Source organism: Panthera leo, chromosome C1 (assembly GCF_018350215.1).
Source record: "Panthera leo isolate Ple1 chromosome C1, P.leo_Ple1_pat1.1, whole genome shotgun sequence".
Taxonomy (NCBI): domain Eukaryota; kingdom Metazoa; phylum Chordata; class Mammalia; order Carnivora; family Felidae; genus Panthera; species Panthera leo.
In genome coordinates, this window is record NC_056686.1 from 53,066,013 (window position 1) to 53,091,581 (window position 25,569).

At 38.2% G+C, this 25,569-nt stretch overlaps 1 protein-coding gene across 2 annotated transcripts in view; it reads left to right on the forward strand.

Moving 5' to 3' along the window:
• The window catches only part of RAVER2 (ribonucleoprotein, PTB binding 2), a 97,313-nt gene extending 71,786 nt beyond the window's left edge, over positions 1-25,527 (forward strand). For both annotated transcript variants that reach the window (XM_042952012.1, XM_042952013.1), the window contains exon 12: positions 23,490-25,527. In XM_042952012.1, the coding sequence (XP_042807946.1) occupies positions 23,490-23,636 (147 nt within the window). In that variant the 3' untranslated portion in view covers positions 23,637-25,527. The remainder of the gene's footprint in view (positions 1-23,489) is intronic.
• The last annotated feature ends 42 nt before the right edge of the window (positions 25,528-25,569 follow it).

Below are 25,569 nucleotides of genomic sequence, written 5' to 3' on the forward strand. Positions count from 1 at the left end.
TGGCTATTTGAGATCCTTTGTGGTTCCATACAAATTTTAGGATTGTTTTTTCTAGTTCTGTAAAAAATTCTGTTGGTACTTTAATAGGGATTGCATTAAATCTGTAGATTGCTTTGGGTAGGGTAGACATTTTAATAATAGTGGTGTTTCCAATTCATGAGCATCAATGTCTTGTCATTTCTTTGCATCATCTTGAATTTCTTTCATCAGTGTTTTGTAGTTTTCAGAGTATAGGTCTTTTATCCCTTTGGTTAAGTTTATTCCTACATATTTAATATATTTGGTAAAATTATAAATGGGATTGTATTTTTATTTTTTTTATGCTTTATTTTGAGAGAGACAGCATAAATGGGCAAGGGGCAGAGAGAAGGAGAAAGAATCCCAATCAGGCTCCACATTGTCAGCACAGAGCCCCTCATGAGGCTCCATCTCATGAACCCTGAGATCATGACCTGAGCTGAAATCAAGAGTCGGATGCTCAACCAACTGAGCCACCCAGGCACCTCAGGATTGTATTTTTATTATTAGTGTTTAGGAATGCAACAGACTTTTGTACATTGATTTTAGATCTTGTGGCTTTACTGAATTCGTTTATCACTTGTAGTGGTTTTTTGGTGGAGTCTTTAGGGTTTTCTATGGATGGTATTGTGTCATCTACAAATACTGAATTTTATTTCTTCTTTACCAATTTAGATGTCTTTTATTTCTTTAGGTTGTCTAAGTGCTGTGCCTAGGACTTGCAGTACTGTGTTGAATAAAAGTGGTGAGAGTGGACATCCTTGTCTTGTTCCTGACCTTAAAGGAAAAGCTCTCAGTTTTTCCCCACAGAGTATAATGTTCACTGTGAGTTTTTCAAATAAGGCCTTTATTATGTTGATATATGTTTCCTCTAGACGTACTTTGCAGAGAGGTTTTATCATGAGTGAACATTATACTTTGTCAAATGCTTTTTCTGCACCTTTTGAAATGATCACACAGTTTTTATCCTTTCTCTTACTGATGTGATGTATCATGTTGATTGTTTTGTGAATATTGAACCATTCTTGTGTCCTGGGGGAAAAAATTCCACTTAATTGTAGAGTATTGAGGATTTTTGCATCTATATTCACGAGAGATCTTGGCCCGTACTTCTCTTTGTGTGTGTGTGGTGGGGACAGGGGTGTGTGTCTGTATCTGGTTTTGGTATCAGGGTGATACTGACCTCATAGAACTTTGAAATTTTCCTTCCTCTTCTATTTGTTTGGAACAGTTTGAGAAGAGTGGGTATTAACTCTTTTTTAAATGTTTGGTAGAATTTGCCTGTGAAACCATCTTGTCCTGGAGTTTTGGTTTGGGGAAGTTGTTTTGATTTCTGATTCAGTTTCATTGCTGGTGATTGGTCAGTTCAAATTTTCTGTTTTTCCTCCGCCCTAGTTTTGATAGGTTATTTGTTTCTAAGAATTTATCTGTTTCTTGTAAGTTGTCCAGTTTGTTGGCGTATAGGTTGTTTAAGTTTAAACCTATTCTTTACTCCTCTCCCCCAATATTTTAGGTATATGATGTCATATTTTACATCATTTTACTTTATGTGTCCATTGACTGATTTTTACAGAAATATTTTTATTTTTACTGCTTTTGTGTTTACTTTTCATACTCTCACTTGTGGTCTTCCTTTCCACTCAGAGAGTCCTCTTTAATATTTCTTGTAGGACTGGTTTAGGGGTCATGAACTCCTTTAGCTTTTGTTGTCTGAGAAACTCTTTACGCTCCTTCTATTCAGAATGATAACCTTGCTGGATAGAGTGTTCTTGGTTGCATGTTTTTTTCTTTCAGCACTTTGAATATATCATGCCATTCCCTTCTTGCCTGCAAAGTTTCTACTGAAAAATCCTGATAACCTTATGGGGTTTCCCTCGTGTATAATTGTCTTGCTGCTTTTAAAGCTTTTTCTTTTTTGCTACTTTTTGCCATTTTAATTACTATGTGTCTTGGTATGCACCTCCTTGAGTTGAATTTTAGAGGGGTCTCTCTGTGCCTCCTGATCTGGATCTACTTACTTTCCCAGATTATTTCCTTAAATAATTTTTTTGCCCTCTTATTTCTTTCTTCTTCTGAGATCCCTATAATATGAATGTTATTATGCTTGATGAAATCAGTGAGTTCCCTAAGACTATTCTCAATTTGCATAATTTCTTTCCTTTGCTCAGTTTGGTTACTTTCCATTACTCTGTCTTCCAAGTTATTAATTTGTTCCTCTGTTTCATCAAGCTCATTCCATCAAGTGTATTTTTAAGTAAATTTTATTGTGTTCTTGATCTCTGATTTTTTTTTTTTAATCTCTGTGTTGTGTCTCACTGATGTCGTCTACTCTTTTCTCCAGTTCAGGGAGTATCTTTATGGTAGGCATATTACTTCTCTCCTTTCACTTTTGTCTCTTGCTGTGGTTTGGCCCGTCTTTTGGAATGTGTTTCTGTCTCCTCATTTTCTCTGGCTTCCTTTGTCTGTTTCTGTGTGTTAGGAAAGTCAGCTACTTTTCATGCTCTTAATGATAATAGCCTTATGAAGAATAGATCCTCTAGTATCCCACAGGGCAGTATCCCCTGTTACCCAGGGCCTGGCACTTCAGTGTCTCCTATGTGTGTTGCACGTACCGTTCCGTTGAGCCTTGGCCTGCTTTTCCTTCAGTCCAGTTGTCTGTAGAGGCTCTCTAGCAAGGTGTGCAACGGTCTGCTTGCTAAATGAGACCTGCCCCTGTTACTGCCAGAACTGAGGTCTCACAAAAGGTACAGGAGATGTGGTCTGGTCTTCTCCGGGACGGGTTCACAGTGCCAAGCCTAGGGCATGTATGACTGGGAAGGGCAGATCTGCTGAAGACCGGGGCTGGGGGCTTGGTGTAAGCAAGTTAGGTGAGGAGAGTTGGTGCCATGCTGGTTCCCACAGATGGCCGTTGTTTATGCTGTGCAGTAGGGAGGGCAGTGGTGCCTGGCAGCTCCATTGTTCCTGGAGGAGTCTCCCTGTGATCCCTGTGTCTCCAGGCCATGCTCAGAGATGAGCAAATCCCACTCCTTCCTATCTACCCTTGCGTTTTCAAACTGCTGGTCTACACTGTATCTGCACAAGCTGTTTATTGTGCTGTTTCTTTAAGGTTGGGGGCTCTGCTTCCTATTGCCATCCAGGCTCTCCCAGAGCTCAGCCTGCTGTTTTTTAAAATTCCAGCCTTTAAGTCCTGCTGGTTTTAAGAACTCACGAAATTTGGCCCCTCTCACGTTCAAAAGGAAATATTGTGGAGATTTGTCCTCCCCATTCATGAGCTCCCCAGTGTGAAAATCTGTTTTCCACTCTTCTCTGCACCACTGACTCCCTCCCCACCACGGACACCACGGTCTGTTTCACTCTCAGACCATGTCATCACCCTTCCTACCTTCTTCATTATAGCCTCTTGCCTGCCTTTAGTTGTGGAGTTTGTTCTCCTGGTCTTTGGGTCATTTTCTAGGTTACTTATACTGAGAGGAGTGTTATGTACTTGTATCCATGGAACAAGGCAATTGTAGAGTTTACCTACTCCACCTTCTGCCCAGCTGACATATATGATTTAATTTTTTCAAGTTAATTTTTTTCCTTACCTTTGCATTCATTTCACTTTTGAAATTTGTTCTGTTTTTTTCAATAGCAGTTTTGCTTATTAGATTATTGTGGTTCATTGTATACTTAGCCGCAGAAAGACACTTCTCTATTCACTCATGGAGAAATTCTGTGATAAAGATGCCTTTTACATCACCAGTCTTCCTCCTGCCTCCATACTTGCTTACGCAGAGACACTGTGGATGTGGGAATCTTCCCTGGATTCATCATCCCCTTCAACAGTCTCTGTTTCTGCCTTGTGTATGTTCATCAAGTGAGTTTTGTTCTCAGTCTTGTGTTCTTTCATCTTTGTGAAGTGAACTCGATTAGATGTTACTTATGGAATGAAGTAACTAGAAAAAAAAGTGGTCGTGTTTTAGGAATTCCTTTTATTTCCATTGCTGGAATGGAGGGAGAGGTCTAAGGAAAAGAAACCAACATTTTTTTTTGTTTTTAACACTCGCTGTATGCTTTGTGATGTGAGCATTTAACCTTTCCGACAACACTGTGAGACTGCCTCCCTAATACAAGTGGAAAAGAAGGTAATAATCTTTGTAAGTTCATGCAGTTAGCAGACAATTTCTGTGATAACAGAGTCCACGTTATTTTCATTATACCATGGACGAGTTTCATCGGGCATGGAAGTAGGGTCTCATAAAAACTTTTTTTTTTTTTGTTTCTTTTGTGTTGGCTGCTATGCATAAGAATTAGGAGAGATGGATGTGTCGAGGTCCAGATGGATATAATAATCCCTAACTCGTATTCCAATATTGGTGAAGTTGCCTGTATCACATTATTTCTCCTGCAGATAACCATTATTAAAACTGGACTAAATATGAAAGAAAAACAACTATCCAAAGGCTTGGGACATGATCAAAAGCAAGCAGAACCCGAAGGGGAATTAGTCCTTGAAAGATAGAAACGGCACTGGATGAGATCTGTCTTTGTGTGGCTGTTTGCCTAACACCACCTGTAGTCCATGCATTTACTGGCTGGTGGGGTCAGAGCACAGAGTTCAGAACCATTAGCAAGGCTGAAAAGTAAGCATGAAGTCGCTGAAAAAGGGGTTGCTTAGGAAGGAGCCTCAAAAATCTCTGTGTAAACTCAGGTGAAATACACTTAATTGACCCTCTGAAATATGTTTGTAAGGGAGATTCCAGGTCCTGGTGGAAAACAATAGCTAGAAGATAAGAACTGAGAACAGATTCAATTCCTCCCCTGCACAGAAGAGACAGGGTTTTGGAGTTTGAGTTCAGCAAAGTTATCTCCTTCTTATAAAAAAAAAAATCAGTAATCACCAGAGGAAGATTACACATGTATAGTCATTATGATATACCATGTATAATGTTCAGTAAATAAACATTACTAGATAACTGAAGAAACAAGAAATGTGACCCACAATTAAGAAGAAAAGTAATTCGGGGCACCTGGGTGGCTCAGTCAGTTGCGTGTCTGACTTTGGCTCAGGTCACGATCTCACATTTCATGAGTTATAGCCCCGCGTCGGGCTCTGTGCTGATACCTCAGGGCCTGTAGCCTGCCTGGGATTCTATGTCTTCCCCTCTCTCTGTCCCTCCCCTACTCCCGCTCTGTCTGTCCCTCTCTCTCAAAAATAAACATTAAAAAATGTTTTTAAAAAGAAGAAAACTAATAGAAACTGACCCCAAGATGACCCAGATGTTGGTCTTAGTAGATAAGGTCTTATTTAAAGCAGCGATTATATGTTCAAGAACTTAAGGAAAATAAAGTCATAGTGAATAGGTGGGGATTTTCAGCAAGAAATATACACTAAAAAAGAAGTATAGCAACTCTACAATCGAAAAGTATAGTATCTGGAAACAAAAATACAGTGGATGGGCTTAGCAAAATATTGGAGAAAACAGGAAAAAAGTTATGATTAACATAAAGACAAAAAAATAATTCAGTCTGAAAAACAGAAATGAGAATGAAAATCAGCGAACAGATCCTCAAGACAGGAGGGACAATATCAAGTAGTCTAAAATAAGTGTAATTGGTGTTCCAGGAGAAGACAGGTAATGCCACATGAAATATTTGAAAAAGTGTTAGTAAAAATATTCTAAATTTGGTGTAAAAACCCTACAGACCTAACAGGCTCAGACATCTCCCCTGCAAAGCAGGATAAATAAAAAGAACAACTTACCTAGACACATTAGTTAATATGATGAAAACCAAAGTTATAAAGAGAGTATCTTGAAAGCAACTAGATAAAAACAACGCACATTATTCCTAAGGCACAGTTTCTCAGCCTTGGTATTGTTGACATTCTGGGCTGGGTAGAGGGTGGGGAGACTATCCTGTGCATTGGAAGATACTTAGCAGTATCTTTCTTCTACCCCTTAGATTGCTCCTCATTGAGAACGACCATGTTAAAACAACTGTAATATGTGGGTAAATAAAATACTATATATTTTCTCTATTTAAAAGCAAAGCTGTAACATTGTGGTGTGGGGTTTGTAATGTGCATAGATACAACATATTTGGTAATTGTACAGATGACAGTATAGTATGGGGTGAATGAAAGTATAGTTGTGGGATTATTGCATTTTATATGAAGTAGAACAGTAACACTGAGTAGACTGATAAGTTATGGAACACATTATAACCCATAGAGCAACCATTAAAAAAAAATACAAAACAGTATACATAAAGTGTCAATAATTTAATGGAATTCTAAGAACATTTGATTAAGCCAAAAAATATCAGGAAAGGGGGAAAAAAAACCCAGGATGAATAGAAAACAAATAGCTAGGCAGGAAACCTAAACTGAATGATAAGAATAGTTAAAATAGAGTATAAGCTCCAATTAAAGAGGTTTCCAGAGCAAGCTTTGACTATATACTTTCACAGCTTCTATTCAACATTTTGCTGGAAGTTTCAATCGCTGCAGCAATGTTTTTTAAAAGGAATGTGAAATGGGAAGGAAAAGTAAAAATGTCTCTCTTTGCATATGATGACTTTGCATGAAAAACCCTTAAGAATCTGAAAAGCAACCAATAAAACTAACAAACTTTGCAAAGTCACATGATAGAAGGGCAGAATGCAGAAATTAGTTGTATTTCTGTGTACAAGCAGCAAACAATTGGAAAATAAAGGTTTTTTTTTTAATTTCCATTTACAACAGCATCAGACATGGAATACATAGCAATAAATTAACAAGATTTGTAAGAACAATGAAAACTACAAGACACTGCTGAGAGAAATTAAACGAGATGCCTGTGAATGGAAAGCTATATCGTGTCAGTGAATTGGAAGACTTAATATTGGTAATATATCAATTCTCCCCAGACTATCTCTAGATTCAGTGTTACCCCAACTAGTTTTTCAGCAGCCTTTTTCTTAAATAGAAATTGACAAGCCAATTTTTAAAGTTTGTATTAAAATGCAAAGGAGCTGAAATACCCAAACAGTCTTATGAAAGAACAAATTTGGAGGACTTCCTCTATATGACTTCAAGATTTACTATAAAGTCCTATCGAGCATTGGGGTTTTGGCATAATGACCGGCAAATAGATCACTAGAACAGAATATGCCCATGCTTAAATGGCAAACTGATTTTTGAAAGAGATGCCAAAACAATTCAATAGGTGAAGAATAGAAATGTTAGAACAATTGATTATCCATATTGGAAATCGTGAACCCTGACCCTTGCCTCAAACCATACTCTAAAATTAATCTGCAGTGTATTATAGGCCTAAATGGAAAATCCAGGCCAAATGGATATCAACAAAAAAAGGGCACAATAAAAAGCTCTAAGTGTTCTCTCCTGAAAAAAAAAAAAAAAGCATCAATAAAACTGGCAATAATTATTAGGAAAGGACCAAACAGAAGTTCTAGATTCGAGTAAGTACAATAACTGAAATGAAAAATGTACTATGCATAGCAGATTTGAACAGGCAAAAAACCCAACATGTTAGGAAGATAAGTCAATTGAGAGTATCCAGCCTAAACGATAGAAAGAGAATGAAGAAAAATGAACCATAAAAAGGGTTGGCAATGATGTGGAGAAATTGGTACTCTTGGACATTGCCAGGAGGGAGTATAAAATGGCACAGCTGTTTTAGAAAAATTTAGCAGTTCCTCAAAATGTTAAACACGCTTACCATATGACCTAGGAATCACATACCCAAGAGAATTGAAAATACAATGTCCACATACAAAATTGGACACTAACTTTTTTTTATTTAATGTTTAATTTTGAGAGACAGAGTGCAAGCAGGGGAGGGGCAGAGAGAGAGGGAGACACAGAATCTGAAGCAGGCTCCAGGCTCCAAGCTGTCAGCACAGAACCTGACGTGGGGGCTCCAACTCAAGAGAACTGCCAGATCATGACCTGAGCTGAAGTCGGATGCTTAACCGACTGAGCCATCCAGGTGTCCTGGACATTAATTTTCATAGCAGCATTATTCATCATAACCAAAATGGAAATGACTCACATGTCCATCAGTTGATGAGTGAATAAACAAAATGTGGCATATCCATACAATGAAATATTACGTAGCTATAAAAGAGATGGAATACTGATCCTTGTCACTGTACGGCTGACCCTTGAAATCATTATGCTGAGCCAGATACGAAAGGTCACATATTACATGATTCTGTTTATATGAAATACCCAGAATAGGCAAACTCTTAGAGAAAGTAAACAGTTACTAGGGGTCAGGGAAATAGGAGTTGTGGAGTAACTGTTTTCAGGTACAGGGTGTCCTTTTGGAGTGATGAAAATGGTCTGGAATTAGATTGTGGTCATGGCTACACAGCCTTGTGAACATCAACAAATGTACTCAAATTAAAAAAAAAAAAAGCCTAACTGTACTAAACAGAGGGTGGCATTTTCACAGTGTTTTAGAGATCCTGAAAGTATCTAATGATAAGAAAACAAGTTAATTACACATCTAGTTCTAATTAGAAAACAATTTAAAATGGGCTATACATCCTATTTCTCTAGTCGATTATAATATTTGAGTACTGCTATTGAGCCGAAGTTATTTTCTCAAAAAGTGTACTGCTTAAATATTCTTTTTAAACGTTTTTAAATAAATTTTTTAAAGTTTTTATTTATTTATTTTGAGGGAGGGAGTGAGAGAGAGAGAGAGAGAGAGAGAATGTGAGCCTGGGAGGGGCAGAGAGAGAATCCCAAGCAGGCTCTGCACTGCCATTGTAGAGCCTGATGCAGGGCTTCAACAACCCTTGAACCATGAGATCATGACCTGAGCTGAAATCAAGAGTCAGATGCTTAACTGGCTACACCACCCAGGCTGCCCTTAAAAATTCTTTTATTGAGAAAATTTAAATAAAAAATAGATGTAGTTATTTAAAAATCTATCATAACACTGGCAATGATAGTATCATGATAGTCAGCTATATAATCCTATTAATTTGAATGGATGGATGGATTTTGAAATGTCAGGTTCTGAGGGAGGTACATCTATGTCAGATGGTTGGGAGAAGCCTACCTTAAGGGAAAAGCCTTTGAGCCAATTTATTAAGTTTTTATTAAATGCCTATACCTAACATCTAATTAAAATCTGTCAAAAACAAGACATTCCTTCCTCCCCACTTTTAAAGTAGGTAAAATAGATCAAAATTTCACTTAAGTATCTTTTCAGTTTGACTTAGTAATTAGTTTTAATTATGTAAAGAATAATATAAGAATTATTTCTGCTGTGTCATAGGACTGTTAAAATTGTGATTTGGGATTTTCACAGGACACTTGCCGTCTGGTATGTTGCAGGTGAAAAGAACACGATTTACCTGCCTGTTATACTCTTGTGTTGCCCTTGGTTACTGGGGTGTTTCCTGCGAGGAAGCCGATTGCCTGTTTCAGGGAATCCACCACAGAATGTGTGCTAAGACTGTGTGATGAGGAAATAGGAAATAAAACTAGAAAATGAACAAAAAGGTCTGCTTGGCGTTCAGTCCTTTAACATGGAGCCCAATGCTGCCACCTAGTGGGAAAATAGTACAGGGAGACCTGCCAAAAAGATTTTTGTGACAAAAGGAATCTTGTGACAAACACGAACATATAGAATGTTTTTAAAAACCTAAGTCTACTTGAAACAATAATTATGAAATCACAGATTATATTAACTCTAGCCAATAATTTAGAAAATACTTTAAAAATGATTTTTGCTAAAAACTGTAATTAAAGGAAAACAATAATTTGGAATTGATTTAGTTACCCTCACTGCTTTAAAATCTTTTGTTTATAAACCAAATCAGTTTTTTAAACGTTAAAAAAATCAATAAAATGAGTGTGCAATTTAAAGCTAGTTTTGAATTGCTACTCTGACTTGTTAGTCTAATTTTTCAAAGGATTTTAATGTGTGTATTTTGATATTTTGAGAGTGCTTATTAAGCATTCTTAGGGGCGCCTGGGTGGTTCACTTGGTTACGTGTCCGACTCTTGATTTCAGTTCAGGTCGTGATCTCACAGTGGTGAGATCAAGGCCCATGTCAGGCTCTGCGATGAGTGTGGAGCCTGCTTACGATTTTCTGTCACGCTCGCTCACTTTTCTCTCGCACACATGCGTGCACACTCTCACTAAATTTTTTTTTTAAAAAAAACATACTTAAACCTAAGGTGTAGAATTTGTATACTTTGGTACGCTGAAACTAGTGGGGCACTGAAATTTTACTTTTATTTTTTGGAACGTGCTACAATACTTTTGGAGGATCAGTCCTTCCATTCAAAGTTAAGACGTAATGTTACTCATGAAGAAAGGCAAGTAGCTGAGAAGCAAAAATTAATGTGAGAATTGAAAACATCTATGCATATATGTAAGGAAGAGACATTTTGTTGTATCCTGAATGTCAGAAAATAAAGGAAAGTGGGTTTTAAAACATTTTTAACTGCGGAAAAGAGAAAAACTGTACTTAAATAAAATTTTATGCTTAATGCAGAAAAGAGGAATGAATTCATGTTTGTTTAGGTATAAAGTCCAAAAAGCTGGACTTGAAACCGTAAGAAAGGAATATTAAGGGTTTGATTCAGATTCTAGAAGAACCTGTGCAGTTGTTCATTTTCGGCTTTCCATCTCCTCTGACTTCTCTAATAAGACAAGACTTGGAGAAGCAAAGTGGGGCTAAAGGTTAAGGTGAGGCTGAGGAGCCCTAAGTGGAAGCAGAATTTTCCAAAAAACAATTTGTATATTTAGAGGACACTAAGTCGTTGCATTCCTTTCGGAAGAGCACGAGTGATAAACGTGAATTTGGACCAGTAGCTGAGGAGCTGCATCAGATTCACTATAAAGTGCCCCAAAGTGGGACGCCCGGGTGGCTCAGTTAGTCAATTAAGTGTCCGACTTCACCTCAGGTCATGACCTTGTGGTTCACGAGATGGAGCCCCGCATTGGGCTCTGCATGGTGGTGCAGAGCCTGCTTGGGCTTCTGTCTCTCCTCTCCTCTCTCTCTGCTCCTTCCCCACTTGTGCATGTGCTCTCTCTCTAAATAAATAAATAAATAGACTTCAAAAAAAAAAAAAGAGCCCAAAGGAATCTCACTGAGGGATATTCAAGATGGTGTTTTCATGAATTCTTCCGTGAGCTTTTAAAAACTAGCCTTAAGTTCTGTTCCTGAAGTGAACCTAAATATTGAGCTTAAGACACATCTTAAATATACAACTTTGCCTGTCAAAAAGTGAAACCGTGATATTCCAAATTCACATGGAAATAAAAGAAAATTAGTCTCCATTTACATGAAGATAAAAATACTTTAAAGGAAGAAAATATTTCTTCAAACGCAAAAATAAAATAGCAATTGCATAAGTACAGAATGGGCCTCAGAGTAATTGTGTGCAAAGAAAAAAATGCATTTTTAAAAATAAGGAAGATTGGAATAATGTAAAGGACACCAACGTGAGAAAAAATGAGTTGGATTCATGGCTCTAACATTTAATAACCTTGTGATTTCAGGCAAGTCCCGTAAGTTATCCAAGCTTCTGTTTTCACACCTATTCACTGGAGATCGTTCCTTTTTTGCTTACTACACAGGGCTGATGTCGGTGATACAGCGTAGACTGTCATCATAATTAAATTTTGTCAGTTTGTCTTTCAGGTGTATTATGGTTTGGATATTTTGCTAATTTGATCCCCACCTGAATAGTAGACATTCTCTTCTACTCAGGACCTTTCTTTAGTGTCTCCAATGCATAAATGCCCATCAAATTGTTTTTTCAGATTTCCAGAGTATATCACTTTCTTTCTTGTAAAATTTTAATCAAGGTTTTAAGTCACATATAATCTGTGTGTTTGCCCACATGCATATATCTAGTGCCTATCTCTTTGATTACCATGTTTGCAATAGAGCTGCTTATTAATTTTTCTAGATTCCAAGATCAAATAGATTGTTCTGCTTATAATCTTAGCCTGGCATTCCAGCCCCTCCATGACTGAGGCCAGCTTGCCTTTCCAACCTCATTTGCCCCTCCGCTCTTCCACGGACCAGCCGCTCTGCCCCATCACAGGCCCGTGAGTTCTTACTACCTGCCTTTGCTCAGGCATTTCCTCTCTGCCAGAACAGTCATTCCTGGTATCCTCACGTCCATACCCAGTATCATCTCCATATCCAAATTCTGATGCCTTCTCATCCATGAAACTTTACCTCTCAAACCTTCCTCTCCCATTTTCCCTTCTATGAAAACGCTTGAGCACTTTGCCTCTATTTCTCTTTTGGCATGGTGGTGTTCTCCTTTTAGAAATATGTTTTGTACTTTTCTTACTTCCCCTATGATATGAGCTGTTAGAGGGCACAGTCCAAACTTCGTTTTTCTAGGTAACTGTATAGCACACAGCCCAGTGACCTCAATAGTTGTCCACAAAGAAATGGGTGTCTGTGACCTACGAATAGGAAATAGAGGGAAGAGTATTTGCCTGTTTTACATATACTCTTCCCCTCTTTTGTGGTCCCCCCCCCCCTTTCTGATCCAGATTACTTCTCCTAGAACACTGAGCTTTGTTTCAAAAATCTTAATTATCATCACCTCCCATTGTACCCAACGATCCTTTCAGTAAAAATTAGATATCTTTGATAGAGTGTATCAGAAAAATTTCGTTTGCTCCCAGTATCATATGGGTGATAATGACGTCCATTTTCATTTTCTCTTCTTACTGCTAATTCTTGTGCTGCTCAGTGGAGTGTTTTGCTGATCTCCTACATCTCACTTGATTCTTACTTCAATGGTGTGTATATATATATACATATACACCATTAAAGTAAGAATATATATACCATTGAGATATATATATATATACCACTGAAGTGTACTATATATGTGTGTGTGTGTGTGTGCACACACACACACACACACACACACACACACACATACACGGTACACAACTGGGAAGTCCTTTCGGTGGAAGCACATAATTTCCTACCTGGCTTCTGAGAATAAAGATAGTATATAGAAAGAGAGAAAAATTCAAACTATTGATTTGCTTTATACTAAGACATGAAACGTGGATTACTTCATAGCAGGAAGATTCAAGGGAAAGGAATTCAAAGTGTATGATTTCTAGACCCCGGAGTGAGGTATTATTTCTCTCCCTGTCATCTTTGAAAAATGAATTGGGCTGTCAAATAAGTAGCTTTTCAAAATTTAATTTAATGGACTATTTATTAGAGGAAGAACACTAATAAGAAAAAGAGTTCTTTATACCTGAAGCTAAGGGTCTGACAGTGATAGTGTGCACAGTCTGACACGCAGTAAGATCACCAACAGAGGGACTCCAGCAAAAGGCAGATGAAGAGAATAATTAGAGGCTTGATATTCGAGGAATTCCAGTCTCAGTATGCGATTTTGTTGCAGGCAATCTTTATCTAGGGTGGAATCTCTCTCTTTTTTTTTAATTGAGATACAGTTGATATATAACATTATATTGACTTTAGGTTTACAACATGATACTTGCATATATTGTGAAATGTTCACTACAGTAAGTCTAGTTTAACATCCATCACCACACATAGTTAAAAATTTCTTTTTTTCTTGTGATGAGAACGTTTACAGTCTACTCTTGCAACTTTTAAATATGCAATACGGTATTAGTCGCCATGTGGTACATGACGTCTCCAGGACTTACTTATCTGTTAACTGGAAGTTTGTACCTTTTAACCACCTTCACCCATTTCACCCATCCCCACTTCCCATCCCCCACCATCTCTGGCAACCACCTATCTGTGTTCTGTATCTATAGTTTAACTGGCTTTGTTCTGCTTGTTTGTTAGATTCCACATATAAGTGAGGTCATACAGTATTTGCCCTTCTGTGTCTGACTTATTTATCATAACGCCCTCAAGGTCCACCTATGTTGTCACGAATGACAAGATTTTCTCCTTTTTTATGGCTAATATTTCTTTTTCTCCCTTTCTCTTTCCCCCTCCCTTCTTGTGTGTGTGTGTGTGTGTGTGTGTGTGTGTGTGTGTGTGTGTGTATGAGAGAGAGAGAGAGAGAGAGAGAGAAAGAGATTCTCTGTACCCGTTCATCCATTGATGGACACTTAGGTTGCTTTCATGTTTTTTTTTTTTTAATGTTTGTTCATTTTTGAGAGAGAGGCAGAGCATGAGTGGGGGAGGGGCAGACAGAGAGGGAGACGCAGAATCCCAAGCAGGATCCAGGCTCCAAGCTGTCAGCACAGAGTGCGATGCAGAGCTTGAACTCAAAAACCTTGAGATCATGACCTGAGCTGAAGTCGGACGCTTAACTGGTTGAGCCACCCAGGTGCCCCAACTCATGTCTTGGTTATTGTAAATAATGCTGCAATGAACATGGGGGCCCAGATATCACTTGTGAGTTAATGTTTTCATTTCCTTCAGATAAATACTCAAAAGTAGAATTACTGGATCAAATGGTAGTTTAATTTTTTGAGGAACCTCCATAGTTTTGTTCATAGTGGCTGCACCAATTTATATTCCCAGTAGTGCCTGAATGCTCCCTTTTCTGCACATCTTCACCAATGCTTGTTATCTTGTCTTTTTTTTGTTAAGCTTTTTAATTCCAATATAATTAATATCTTCTGTGTTTTTGATAATAGTCATTCTAATAAGTGTGAGGTGATATCTCATTTTCACTCCTTCCATGGTTGAGGCCGGCATGTCTTTCTAACTTTGTTTGCTGCTGTCTTCCCTGGACCAGCCGATATGTCCCATCACATGTTCCTGTGTTCCTGCCATTGAACATCTTTTCATGTACCTAGTGGCCATCTTATGTCTTCTTTGGACAGTTGTCTATTCATATCTTCTGTCCATTTTATAATAGAGTTGGGTTGTTTTGTTTTTTGCTGTTGAGTTGCGTGAGTGCTTTATATATTTTGGACATTAACCCATTATTAGATATATGATTTGCAAATATTTTCTCCTTTAGTAGGTTGTTCATTTTGTTGATGGTTTCCTGTGCTGGGCAGAAGCTTTTTGGTTTCTTGAGCTCCCATTTCTTTGTTTTTACTTTTGTTTCCTTTACTTTTGGTGTTAAACCCCAAAATCATCACCAAGACTGATGCCAAGGAGCTCACCACCTGTTTTCTTCTAGGAGTTTTACTGTCTCAGGTTTGCTGAAAAATCTGCTTATGGGGGTTCCTTTCATTAAAAACATGCTTTTCTCTTGCTGTTTTTAAGAGTCTCTCCTTGTCTTTAATGTCTCATAGTTTAGTTATAGTATGTCTCAGTGTATGTCTCTTTTAATTCATCTTGTATGGTACTCTTTGGGTGTTATAGATCTTGATGTCTCTTTCCTCAGGGCAGGGAAATTTTCATCCATTAATTCTTTGAAAAAGTCTTCTGCCCCTTTTGTTCTCTCCTTCCCTTCTTATATTGATCTACTTGATGGTGATTCATATGTCTCTTAAGCTCTCTTCGTTCTTTTTTTTTCCCCATCTCTGATTGGATTAATTCCACTGATCTGTCTTCAAGATCATTAATGCTTTTTTTCTGGGTGATCTAATCTGCTGTTGAAACTTTCTATTGAATTTTTTTTTCAGTTGAGTTGTATTCTTCAGCTCTGAATTTTCTGTTTGTACTTTAAAATTTTTTCTGTCTCTGTTGAAATTCTCACTTTGTTCATGCATTATTTTTGACTGTTATTTTGAACTCCTTTCAGGTAAACCACTTACCTCTTTTTAATTACAATCTGTTTCTGGATCTTTATCTTGATCTTTTGTCTGCAACACATTTTTCTGTTTCTTCATTTTCCTTGACTCTCCGTCTCTCTTTGTTTTTGCACATTGGATAAAACAGCCACCTCTCCCAGTCTTACTAGAATGGTCTTGTATAGGGGATGAGCCTGGCCTGAGCTCTTAGTTGTCCTCAAATGTTTGTGATTGACCAAGTTTTCTTCCTTGTTCTTATGACTCCCTGTAGTTGAGATTGTGCTAAGACTTGTCGGTATCCCAAAAGGATGAATTTCAGTTAGCACCTAGATGCAGGCTGATTAGATTCTGGACATTCAGGCAGCAGCTGAGAAAGTATGTAGTTAAACTTCTTCCAGGGAGAAATATAAATGGAAGTTTTTGCCTCTTTCCTCTGTGCTGGGCCCAGGTGTATAGTCATAGGTGGGGAGTAGAGAGGATATCCCTGCATCCATTAAGAAATTGTTTTCTGTTTGCTACAGTGCTGTGGGACTCATGAATATTGTGTCTTGTTGGCTATCAGAATCAAGCAATCCAGGGACCATACCTTGAATAGCAGCTAGAAAAGCTAGGGCACAGACATGTGTAAAAACTTCTTCTAGTTTTTACTAGTGACTTGGAGTGGGCTGGAAGAGAAGGTGGGTTTGGTTTTTGTTTGTTGATGGTTTCCTTCACTGTGCAAAAAGCTCTTTAGTTTGATATAATCCCAATTGTGCTTTTTGTTTGTTTGTGTTGGGGTTTTTTGCTTTTATTTTCCTTGGAAGAGACATATCCAGAAAAATATTGCCAAGTTTGATATCGAAGAGATTACTGCCTATGCTTCCTTTTAGGAGTTTTGTGGTTTCAGGTCTCACATTTAGGTCTTTAATCCATTCTAAGTTTATTTATGTATTTTGAAAGAGAGCGAGAGAGTGTGCACAGGAAGGGCAGAGAGAGAGGGAGAGCGAGAGAATCCCAAGCAGGTTCCACACTGTCAGCACAAGGAAACTGATGCAGGGCTCAAACTTATGAACCCATGAGATCATGACCCGAGCCAGAATCAAGAGTTGGACACCCAACCGACTGAGCCATTCAGGTGCCCCTTTAATCTATTTTGAATTTATTTTGTGTATTGTGTAAGAAGGTGATCCAGTTTCATTGCTTTGCATGTAGTTGTACAGTTTTCTCAGCATCATTTATTGAAGAGACTATCTTTGCTTGATTGTACATTTTTCCCTTCTTTGTTGAAGATCAATTGACCACATCAACATGGGTTTATTTCTGGGCTCTCAATTCTATTCCATTGATCTATGTATCTATTTTTGTGCTAATATCATGCTGTTTTGATTATTACAGCTTTTTAATATAATTTGAAATCTGGGATTGTGATCCCTCCAGCTTTGTTCTTCTTTCTCAAGGTTGTTGTGGTTATTTGGGATCTTTCGTGGTTCTGTAAAAATTTTTGGATTTGTTTATTTTGCTATAGCTCTGTGAAAAATACTGTTGGTATTTTGATAGATTGCTCTGGGTAGTGTGGACATTTTAACAGTATTCTTCCAACCCATGAAAATTATATCTCTTTCCATGTACTTCTGTCACCTTTGAGTTCTGTCATCAGTGTCTTATGGTTTTCAGAAGATAGGTCTTTACCTCCTTGATTAGATTTATTCTTAGATATTTGATTCTTTTTGATGCAATTGTAAATGGGAATTTTCTTCATTTCCCTTTCTTCCTCTTTCATTATTAGTGTATAGAAATGCAACATATCTCTACATATTGATTTTGTATTACACAGCCTTCCTGAATTCATGTATTAATTTTGATAGTTTTTTGTGGAGTCTCTAGGGTTTTCTACATATAGTAGCCTATTATCTGCAAATAGTGACATTTTAACTTCTTCCTTATTGTTTTTGATGCCTTTAATTTCTTTTTCTTGTCTGATTGCTATGGCTAGGACTTCCAATAGTACGTTGAATAAAAGTGGCAAGAGTGGGCATCCTTGTCTTGTTCCTGATCTTAGAAGAAAAGTTATGTTTTTCACCATTTAGTATGATGTTAGCTGTGGGTTTGTCATATATGGCATTTTTTAAGCTATGTTCCCTCTACACCCACTCTGTTGAGTTTTATCATGAATTCATTTTGAATTTTGTCAAATGCTTTTTCTGCATCTGTTGAGATAATCATATGATTTTAATCTTTCCCTTTGTAAATGTGGTATATCATTCTGATTGATTTTACCTATTGAACCATCCTTGCATTCCTGGAATAAATCCCACTTGATCATGGTGTACTGTTCTTTTAATGTATTTTTACATTTGGTTTGCTAATATTTTGCTGAGGATTTTTGCAACTATGTTCATGAAGGATATTGACCTGTAATTTTGTTTTTTGGTAGTATCTTTGTATGCTTTTTTGCTATCATGTTAATGCTGGCCATATAGAATGAAATTTGGAAGCATTCCTTTCTAATTCCTTCCTGCCTATTTTTTGGCATAGTTTGAGAATAGGTGTTAACACCACTTTAACTGTTGGGTAGAATTCACCTGTAAGGCATTTGCTCTTAGACTTTTTTATTGGGAATCTTTTGATTATTAATTCAATTTTGTTACCAATAATTGGTCTGCTCAGATTTTCTATTTCTTTCTGATTCAGTCGTGGAAGATTATATGTTTCAAGAAATTTATTGTAGTTTATCCAATTTGTTGACATAATTTTCTGTAGTAATTATAATTTTTTGTATTTCTGTGATATCAGTTATAACTTCTCTTTTGTTTTCAATTTTCAGTTTTAATTGATTAGTTGACTAACGGTTTATCAATTTTGTTTATCTTTTTAGAGAACAAGTTCTTAGTCTCAGTGATCTTTCCTGTTGTTTTTCGAGTACGTATTTCATTTCTTTCTATCCTGATCTTTATTATTTCTTTCCTTCTAACTTTGGGCTTTGTTCTTATTCTAGTTCCTTTAAGCATAATGTTAGATTGCCGATTTGAGGTTTTTCTTGTTTTTTTTTTCTCTTTGTTTTTATTCTCAAGTTAGCTCATATACAGTGTAGTCTTGACTTCAGGAGTAGATTCCAATGATTCATCATTTATACATAACAGCTAGTGCTCATCCCAACAAATGCCCTCCTTAATGCCCATCACCCATTTTCCCCGTATTACTGTAAACTTCCTTCTTAGAACTGCTTTAGCTGTATCCTAAAGATTTCGAACTGTAGTGTCTCCATTTTCATTTGTGTCTAGATATTTTTTTTTGGTATCATCTTTGACTTCTTCATTGACTTACTGGATGTTTAGTAACATGTTACTTAGTCTACATGTGTTTGTGTTTTTTCCAGTTTTTTTTTCTTCTAATTGATTTCTAGTTTTATACTGTACTGATCAGGAAAGATACTTGATATAATACCTTCTATTTTTTTTTAAGTTTTGTTTATTTAAGTAATCTCTACACCCCACATGGGGCTTGAACTCACGACCCCCAGATCAAGAGTTGCATGCTCTTCCGACTGAGCCAGCTAGATGCTCCTTATATTGGTCTTCTTAAATTTATTGAGACTTGTTTTGTGGCCTATCATAAAATCTGTCTTGGAAATTTGTTCCATGTACCCTTGAAAAGAATGTGTATTCTGCTCTTTTGGAGTGGAATGATTTGTATACATCTGTTAGGTCTATCTGGTCTAAAGTTTATTCAAAGCTACTTATTCATTTTTCTGTCTGAATGACCTATCCATTGATGTAAGTAATGTTTTTTTGTTTTTATTTTTTTAGTAGTGTTTTAACATCCCCCACTCTCATTGTATTACTGCCAGTTTTTCCCTATATGCCTGTTGATATTTGCTTTATATATTTAGGTATTCCTAAGTTGGGCACATAAATATTTACAATTGTTATGTCTTCTCGGATTGATTCCTTTATCAATATGTAATGACCTTTTTTTTCTCTTGTGACAGTCTTTGTTTTAAAGTCTATTTTATCTGAGGATGCCTGGTGGCTTAGTTGATTAACCATCTGGTTTCAGCTCAGGTCATAATCTCATGGTTTGTAAGTTCAAGTTCCTTATTGGGTGAGCTTGTGCCCTGCTTGAGGTGAGCACGAGCCCCACTTTGGTTGAGGCCCGCTTCTCTTTCCCTCGTGGGATTCTCTCTCTCTCTGTCTGTCGCTCACCATGCCCTCCCCCACTCCTCAAAAAAGATACATAAAGTCTATTTTATCTGAGTATTGATACCCCAGCTGTGTGTTTGGTTTTTGTTTGTTAGCTTCCATTTACATGACTAGCTTTTTTCTGTCTCTTCATTTTAGTCTGTGTATGTCTTTAGATCTAAAGTGAGTCTTCTGTAGGCAGCATATAGATGGGTCTTGTTCTTTTCATCCATTCTGTCTTTTGATTGGCACATTTAGTCCACTTACATTTAAAGAATGATGGAGGAGCACCTTGGTGGCTCAGTTAAGCGTCTGACTCTTGATTTCAGCTCAGGTCATGATCTCATGGTTCATGGAATCGAGCCCTGCAGTCGGGCTCTGCACAGATAGCGCAAAGCCTGCTTGGGATTCTTACTGTTTACCCCTCCCCTGCTTGCTCTCTCTTTCAAGATAAATAAACTTTTTTTAACGTTTATTCTTGAGAGAGAGAAAAAAAGGGAGAAAGACACACAGTGCGAGTGGGAAGGGTCAGAGAGAGAGGGAGACACAGAATCCGAAGCAGGCTCCAGGCTTTGAGCTGTCAGCACAGAGCCCAACATGGGTCTCAAACCCATGAACTGTGAAATCATGACCTGAGACAAAGTCAGACGCCCAACTGACTGAGCCACACAGGCACCCCACAAAATAAACTTAAAAAAAAAAGTTATTGATTGGTATGTATTCATTGTCATTTTACTTATTTTTTGTAGTTCTCTGTTCCTTTTTTCTCTTGCTCTCTTCCCTTATGGTTTGATGGCTTTCTCTAGTGTTATGCTTAGATTCTTTTCTCTTTTTGTCTGTTATAGGTTTTTAGTTACCACTGGGTTCATATGTAACATCCTATGTGTATGTAGCAGTCTATACTGAGTTGATGGTCACTTACATTCAAACATATTATAAAGCATGACATTTTTACTCCTTCCTCCACATTTTATATATTTGATATCTTATTCTGTATCTTTTTATTTTGTGTATCCCTTGATTTTTGTGCATATAATTGATTTTACTACCTTTGCATTGTAATCTCCTTACTAGTTCTGTAATTGACCTACTACGTTTACTATATGTTTATTTTTGAGACAGAGCATGAGCAGGGGAGGGGTGGAGAGAGAAAGAGATACAGAATCTGAAGCAGGCTCTAGGCTCTGAGCTGTCAGCCCAACGCAGGGCTCAAATTCATGAACCGTGAGATCATGACCGGAGCTGAAGTCAGATGCTTAAGTGACTGAGCCACCCAGGTGACCCGCTCTGTTTATTTTTACCAGTAAGAGTTTTCCTTTCATACTTTTCTTGTAAAGAATTCCCCTTAATATTTCTTATAAGGCCAAATATAGTGTTCTTGGTTGTAGGTTTTATCCCCTCAGCACTTTGCATATATCCTGCCCTTTCCTCTGGACTGTAAAGTGTCTGCTGAAAAATCAGATGATAGCCATAATTATGGGGTTTCCCTTGTGACTATTTATCTCTTGTCTTTAAGATTCTCTCTTCATCTTTAATTCTTGCAGTTTAATTATTATGAGTCTTGGTGTGGACATCCTTGGGTTCATCTTATTTGGGGCTCTCTGTGCTTCCTGGACCTGAATGTCTATTTCCTTTCCCAAATTAGGGAAGTTTTCAGATGTTATTTCTTCAAATAAGTTGTGCCTCCTTCTGTCTTTTCCTTCTAGGATCCCTATAATGTGAATTTTATTATACTGATGATGTTGCAGAGGTCTCTTAACCTGCCATTATTTATTCTTTTTGCTCTTCAGCTTGGTTGCTTCCTTGCCCTGTCTTCTAGATCCCTGATGCATTCTTTTGCATCCTGTAATCTGTTGATTCCCACTAGTGTATTTCTCATTTCAGCTATTGTATTCTTCACCTCTGATTGGTTTTTATATTTTCTCTCTCTCTGTTGAAGTTCTGAGTTCATCCACTCTTCTCTCAAGTCTGGTGAGTATATGACCATTACTTTGAACTCTTCATCAGGCATATTGCTTACCTCTGTTTTATTTTTGTCTTCTTTCATTTGGGACATATTCCTCTGTCACTTTGTCCAACTCTGTGCTTGCGTCTATGTGTTAAGTAGGTCAGCTATGTCTCCTGATCTTGAAAGTGGTGGGGTCCTGTTGTAAACTGTAGAGGAATCCCTAGTCACTAGAACCGAGAACTCCAGGAACGTCCCCTGTGTGGCTACATGTGCCCTCCTGTTGTGGCTGAGCTGTGACCGCTGCAGGTGCACTGGTACGCAGGGCTCGTTCCCGGTGAGGCCTGGTTGCAGCTACCGTGGGTGTGCTGGTGGGCAGGGTCTGCCTCCTGTGCTGCTGGCTTGGGGGCCTGGCCGGGGGCTTGCTGGTGGGCAGGGTGGGCGCTCGGCTCGGCTATCTGCGAGGTAGTGAGCCGCCGTGACTGCGAAAGGTGTGCTGGTTGGGTGGGTCTGCTTCCCTCCCCTGCCCAGGGCAGGTCCACAGAGGATTGACACCGGGGGCAGGTGGTGCTAGCAGGGTAGATGAAGAGTGCTAGAACCGAGTCCTGAAAGCCTCTGGCTATCTAGGCTGAGGAGGGGCAACAAAAATGGCACCTGTCAGCACTTTGATTTCCAGAGAAAGCCCCTGCAGATGCCTGCCCCACTGGCACATATCCTAAAACTAGTCAGTAAATCTCCACGTATAGGCCCAGGTGCTTTTCAGACAGTGTCTTTTGTGCTGTATCTTGGGCCATTTTTAGCTTACTAGCTCTTCAAGGGTGGGGACTCCGTTTCTTACAGCCTTCCAGCTCTTCTGGAGTTAAACCTTGCTGATTTTGAAAGCCAGACATATGGAAATTCCCCTTTCTGGTGCAGGTCCTGAGGGTGCTCAGTGTGTGCGCTGATCCCCTTGCTCCTCTGTGCTGATGATGTCCCTTCCGTTTGTGGGCAGTTGTGCCAGGGCTTTGGTTCCAGACTGCATTTCTGCTCCTCCTACCCTTTGCAACGTAGCCTTCTCTGTACGATTAGCTGTGGAGACTCAGTTGTGTCAGTCTTCAGGCCATCCTCAGAGGCAGTTGCATAGATGTAGTTGTTGCCTCTGTGGGACGAGGTGGGCCCGGGATCTTCCTGTTGCGCCATCTCCCTCCAAGCCCTGGAAGCTGTTCCGAACCCCCTGTGCGCACCTCTGTTCCGCTGGGGTCTGGAACCATTGTGCTTTTCCACCTACTAGTTTGTTACCACTTTTTAAATATCCAGACAGAACCATCATCTAATCTGATATGCAGTTCAGTTTCTTAGCCAGTTGCCTTTCTCAGAGGAATACTGGCATCTAGCATTGCCATTCTGATTCAGTGTGCTTTAGCCAGGTGGGGGGAGCAGAGGCAACGGCAGTTGCTTTTTTTCTTTCCCCAAAGTGTTGAGAGAACACTCAGAGGCTGGTTCATATTTTTCAAACAGTCCCTCAAGTGATTTTGAATTAGAAATCCTGATTTGTTTTCATAAACGAGTTTGTGTAATTTTTTGATAGCTTTGTTATTTATCCTATTTTGTTTTTACACCAAATCAGAAGAATTGCCTTTCTTATAAACATCCTTAAGGAATAAACCAATTTTTAATTTAGGTATTTACATCAATTGTGCTTTTTTCTCCTAGGTGTCCTCTTTAAGAAATGAAAAACGAGGTTCATCATCTCTCCTCTCTGCCCCAGAAGGCGGTTCCGTGGAATTTGTTGGCCAGCATCCTCAGGGCACAGGAGCATATTACATGGAAACCTACTTAAAAAAGAAGCGTGTATACTGAGTTAAGTTTTCTCCTTAGAGCCTCCTAAGGTTTTTTGCAGTATCTCTGCTGTTCATCGCTGCCTTAACTACATTCAGACTAGCCATATCCTTTAAATACGGGTTTCTAATTTCCCAGAAGGAACTGTATAGTGCAGCAAGCAGAATTGCCAAATAAAAAATAAGTAGCAATAAGACAATTGAGGACATTTTCCATTAGAATTAGATGCATCTTAATGTGGTATTAACTTACAGTCCACTGAAGAATTTAACAATGTTCCGGTATTCCTTGTCTAGGACTGGGAATAATTTTGACACCAGGTATAAAAGTGTGAAGCAATAAATGGGAAACAGTCTTGTTTCCTGAGCCTTAGAAGAATGAGTTTCTTATATGCCAGTGTGCATTTCAGTTGACTTTCCCTAGAAATAACTCATTTATAGATTTTTAGGACTTTTTCCTAGAACTATAAGATTGCGAGTACAAAAATGCAGTGGTGGTAATGCAAACTAATTACCCCCACGCCAGCCCTGCAGTATAAAACCCAGAGTGATAGTGATATCCAAGTTATACACAACTACGGATGCTTTACTTTTAATGTTACATACCATTTATACCTTTTGTGAAAAACAAGGTATTTTTTAAAAAAGTAGCTTTGGTGAAGTTATTTCAGGGGTTGGCAGCCTACACCCTGGGGTCAAGTTCAGTCATCCCTGTTTTTATATCGTCTGCAAGCTGAGAGTGATGTTTATATTTTTAAGTGAAGTAGAAATGATTTGAATTCTTGAAGTTCAAATTTCAGTGTCTATATAAAATTTTATTGGAACACAAATCTGTTCATTCATTTACATACTGTCTATGGCTACTTTTGTGCTCTCGTGGCAGTGCTGAGTAGCTGTGACAGAGATCATATGGTCTGCAAAACCTAAAATATTGTCTGGACCTTTTGTGGGGAAAGTGTGCTAACCCTTGATCTAATAGCACGAATTCCCTAATCCTTTAACTTTTGCAACAGACTTGTAAGCAGCAAGCAATATAGTTTCTGCATCTGATTTCATGGCATAAACTAGTAATGATCTAATTGCTACAACAAGGTCTATTTTGATCCTCAAATGCCCTATTTCCACACTCAGTACTGCTCTTTCTGAAGGAGTACTATGGAGTAAGAGTGTAACGATTTTGAGTTAGCGAGTTGTACCTCACTTTCTGCTTTGTCTCTTACTCTTTTGTAGTGTTAGGCTGAAAAGTTAATTTACTTCTGTAAGAATTGTGTTTATCGCATATAACTTTCAACATCACCATTTCCTGAAGACTTTGGTGTTGAAAAACCCTTTGCTGTCTAGGAATTTCCACGTTTGTTCCTTGTTATGAGACTGTAATTGAGGATATGGAGTTTAGGTGTCTCAATGATCCTAGTCTTTCTGAAATCAGATTAAATAGTAATTCGGTTGGGAGACAAGTTTTGACTATAAGGTACCCTATTTTAATTATGAAGTTTAAAATTAGTACACATATTGTAGGACTTGTAAAAAAAAATTTACTCGGTCTAATTCATTTTACATATTAACTTCTATTCGAAAATGACAGCTACAAAGCTAATGTCTGAGAAGTAAACTGCCTCTAAGTAACTGGCACCAGTTTTTAACTCAGCAGATGAATAATGGTTTCTCCACATTCTGTACTTCACCTTCCCATCTCCCACTGCATTAAGCATTTTCAGTGCTTAGTCACACCTCTCCCACAGTAAACGTAAATCAGAGCTGCAAAATGAAAGCACAAAGAGGTTGAAGGAACAAAAAGAGATTCTGGATTAGAGCACATGAGGATCTGCCATCTGTACTGGCCTGTGCCCTGTCATCATTGGACATAACAGATAAATCAAGTGGTATGTGTTTGCAATGAGGACCATTACCAAACTCCCCCACCCCCTGCAAAGTCTATACTGTTATTTTTCTAT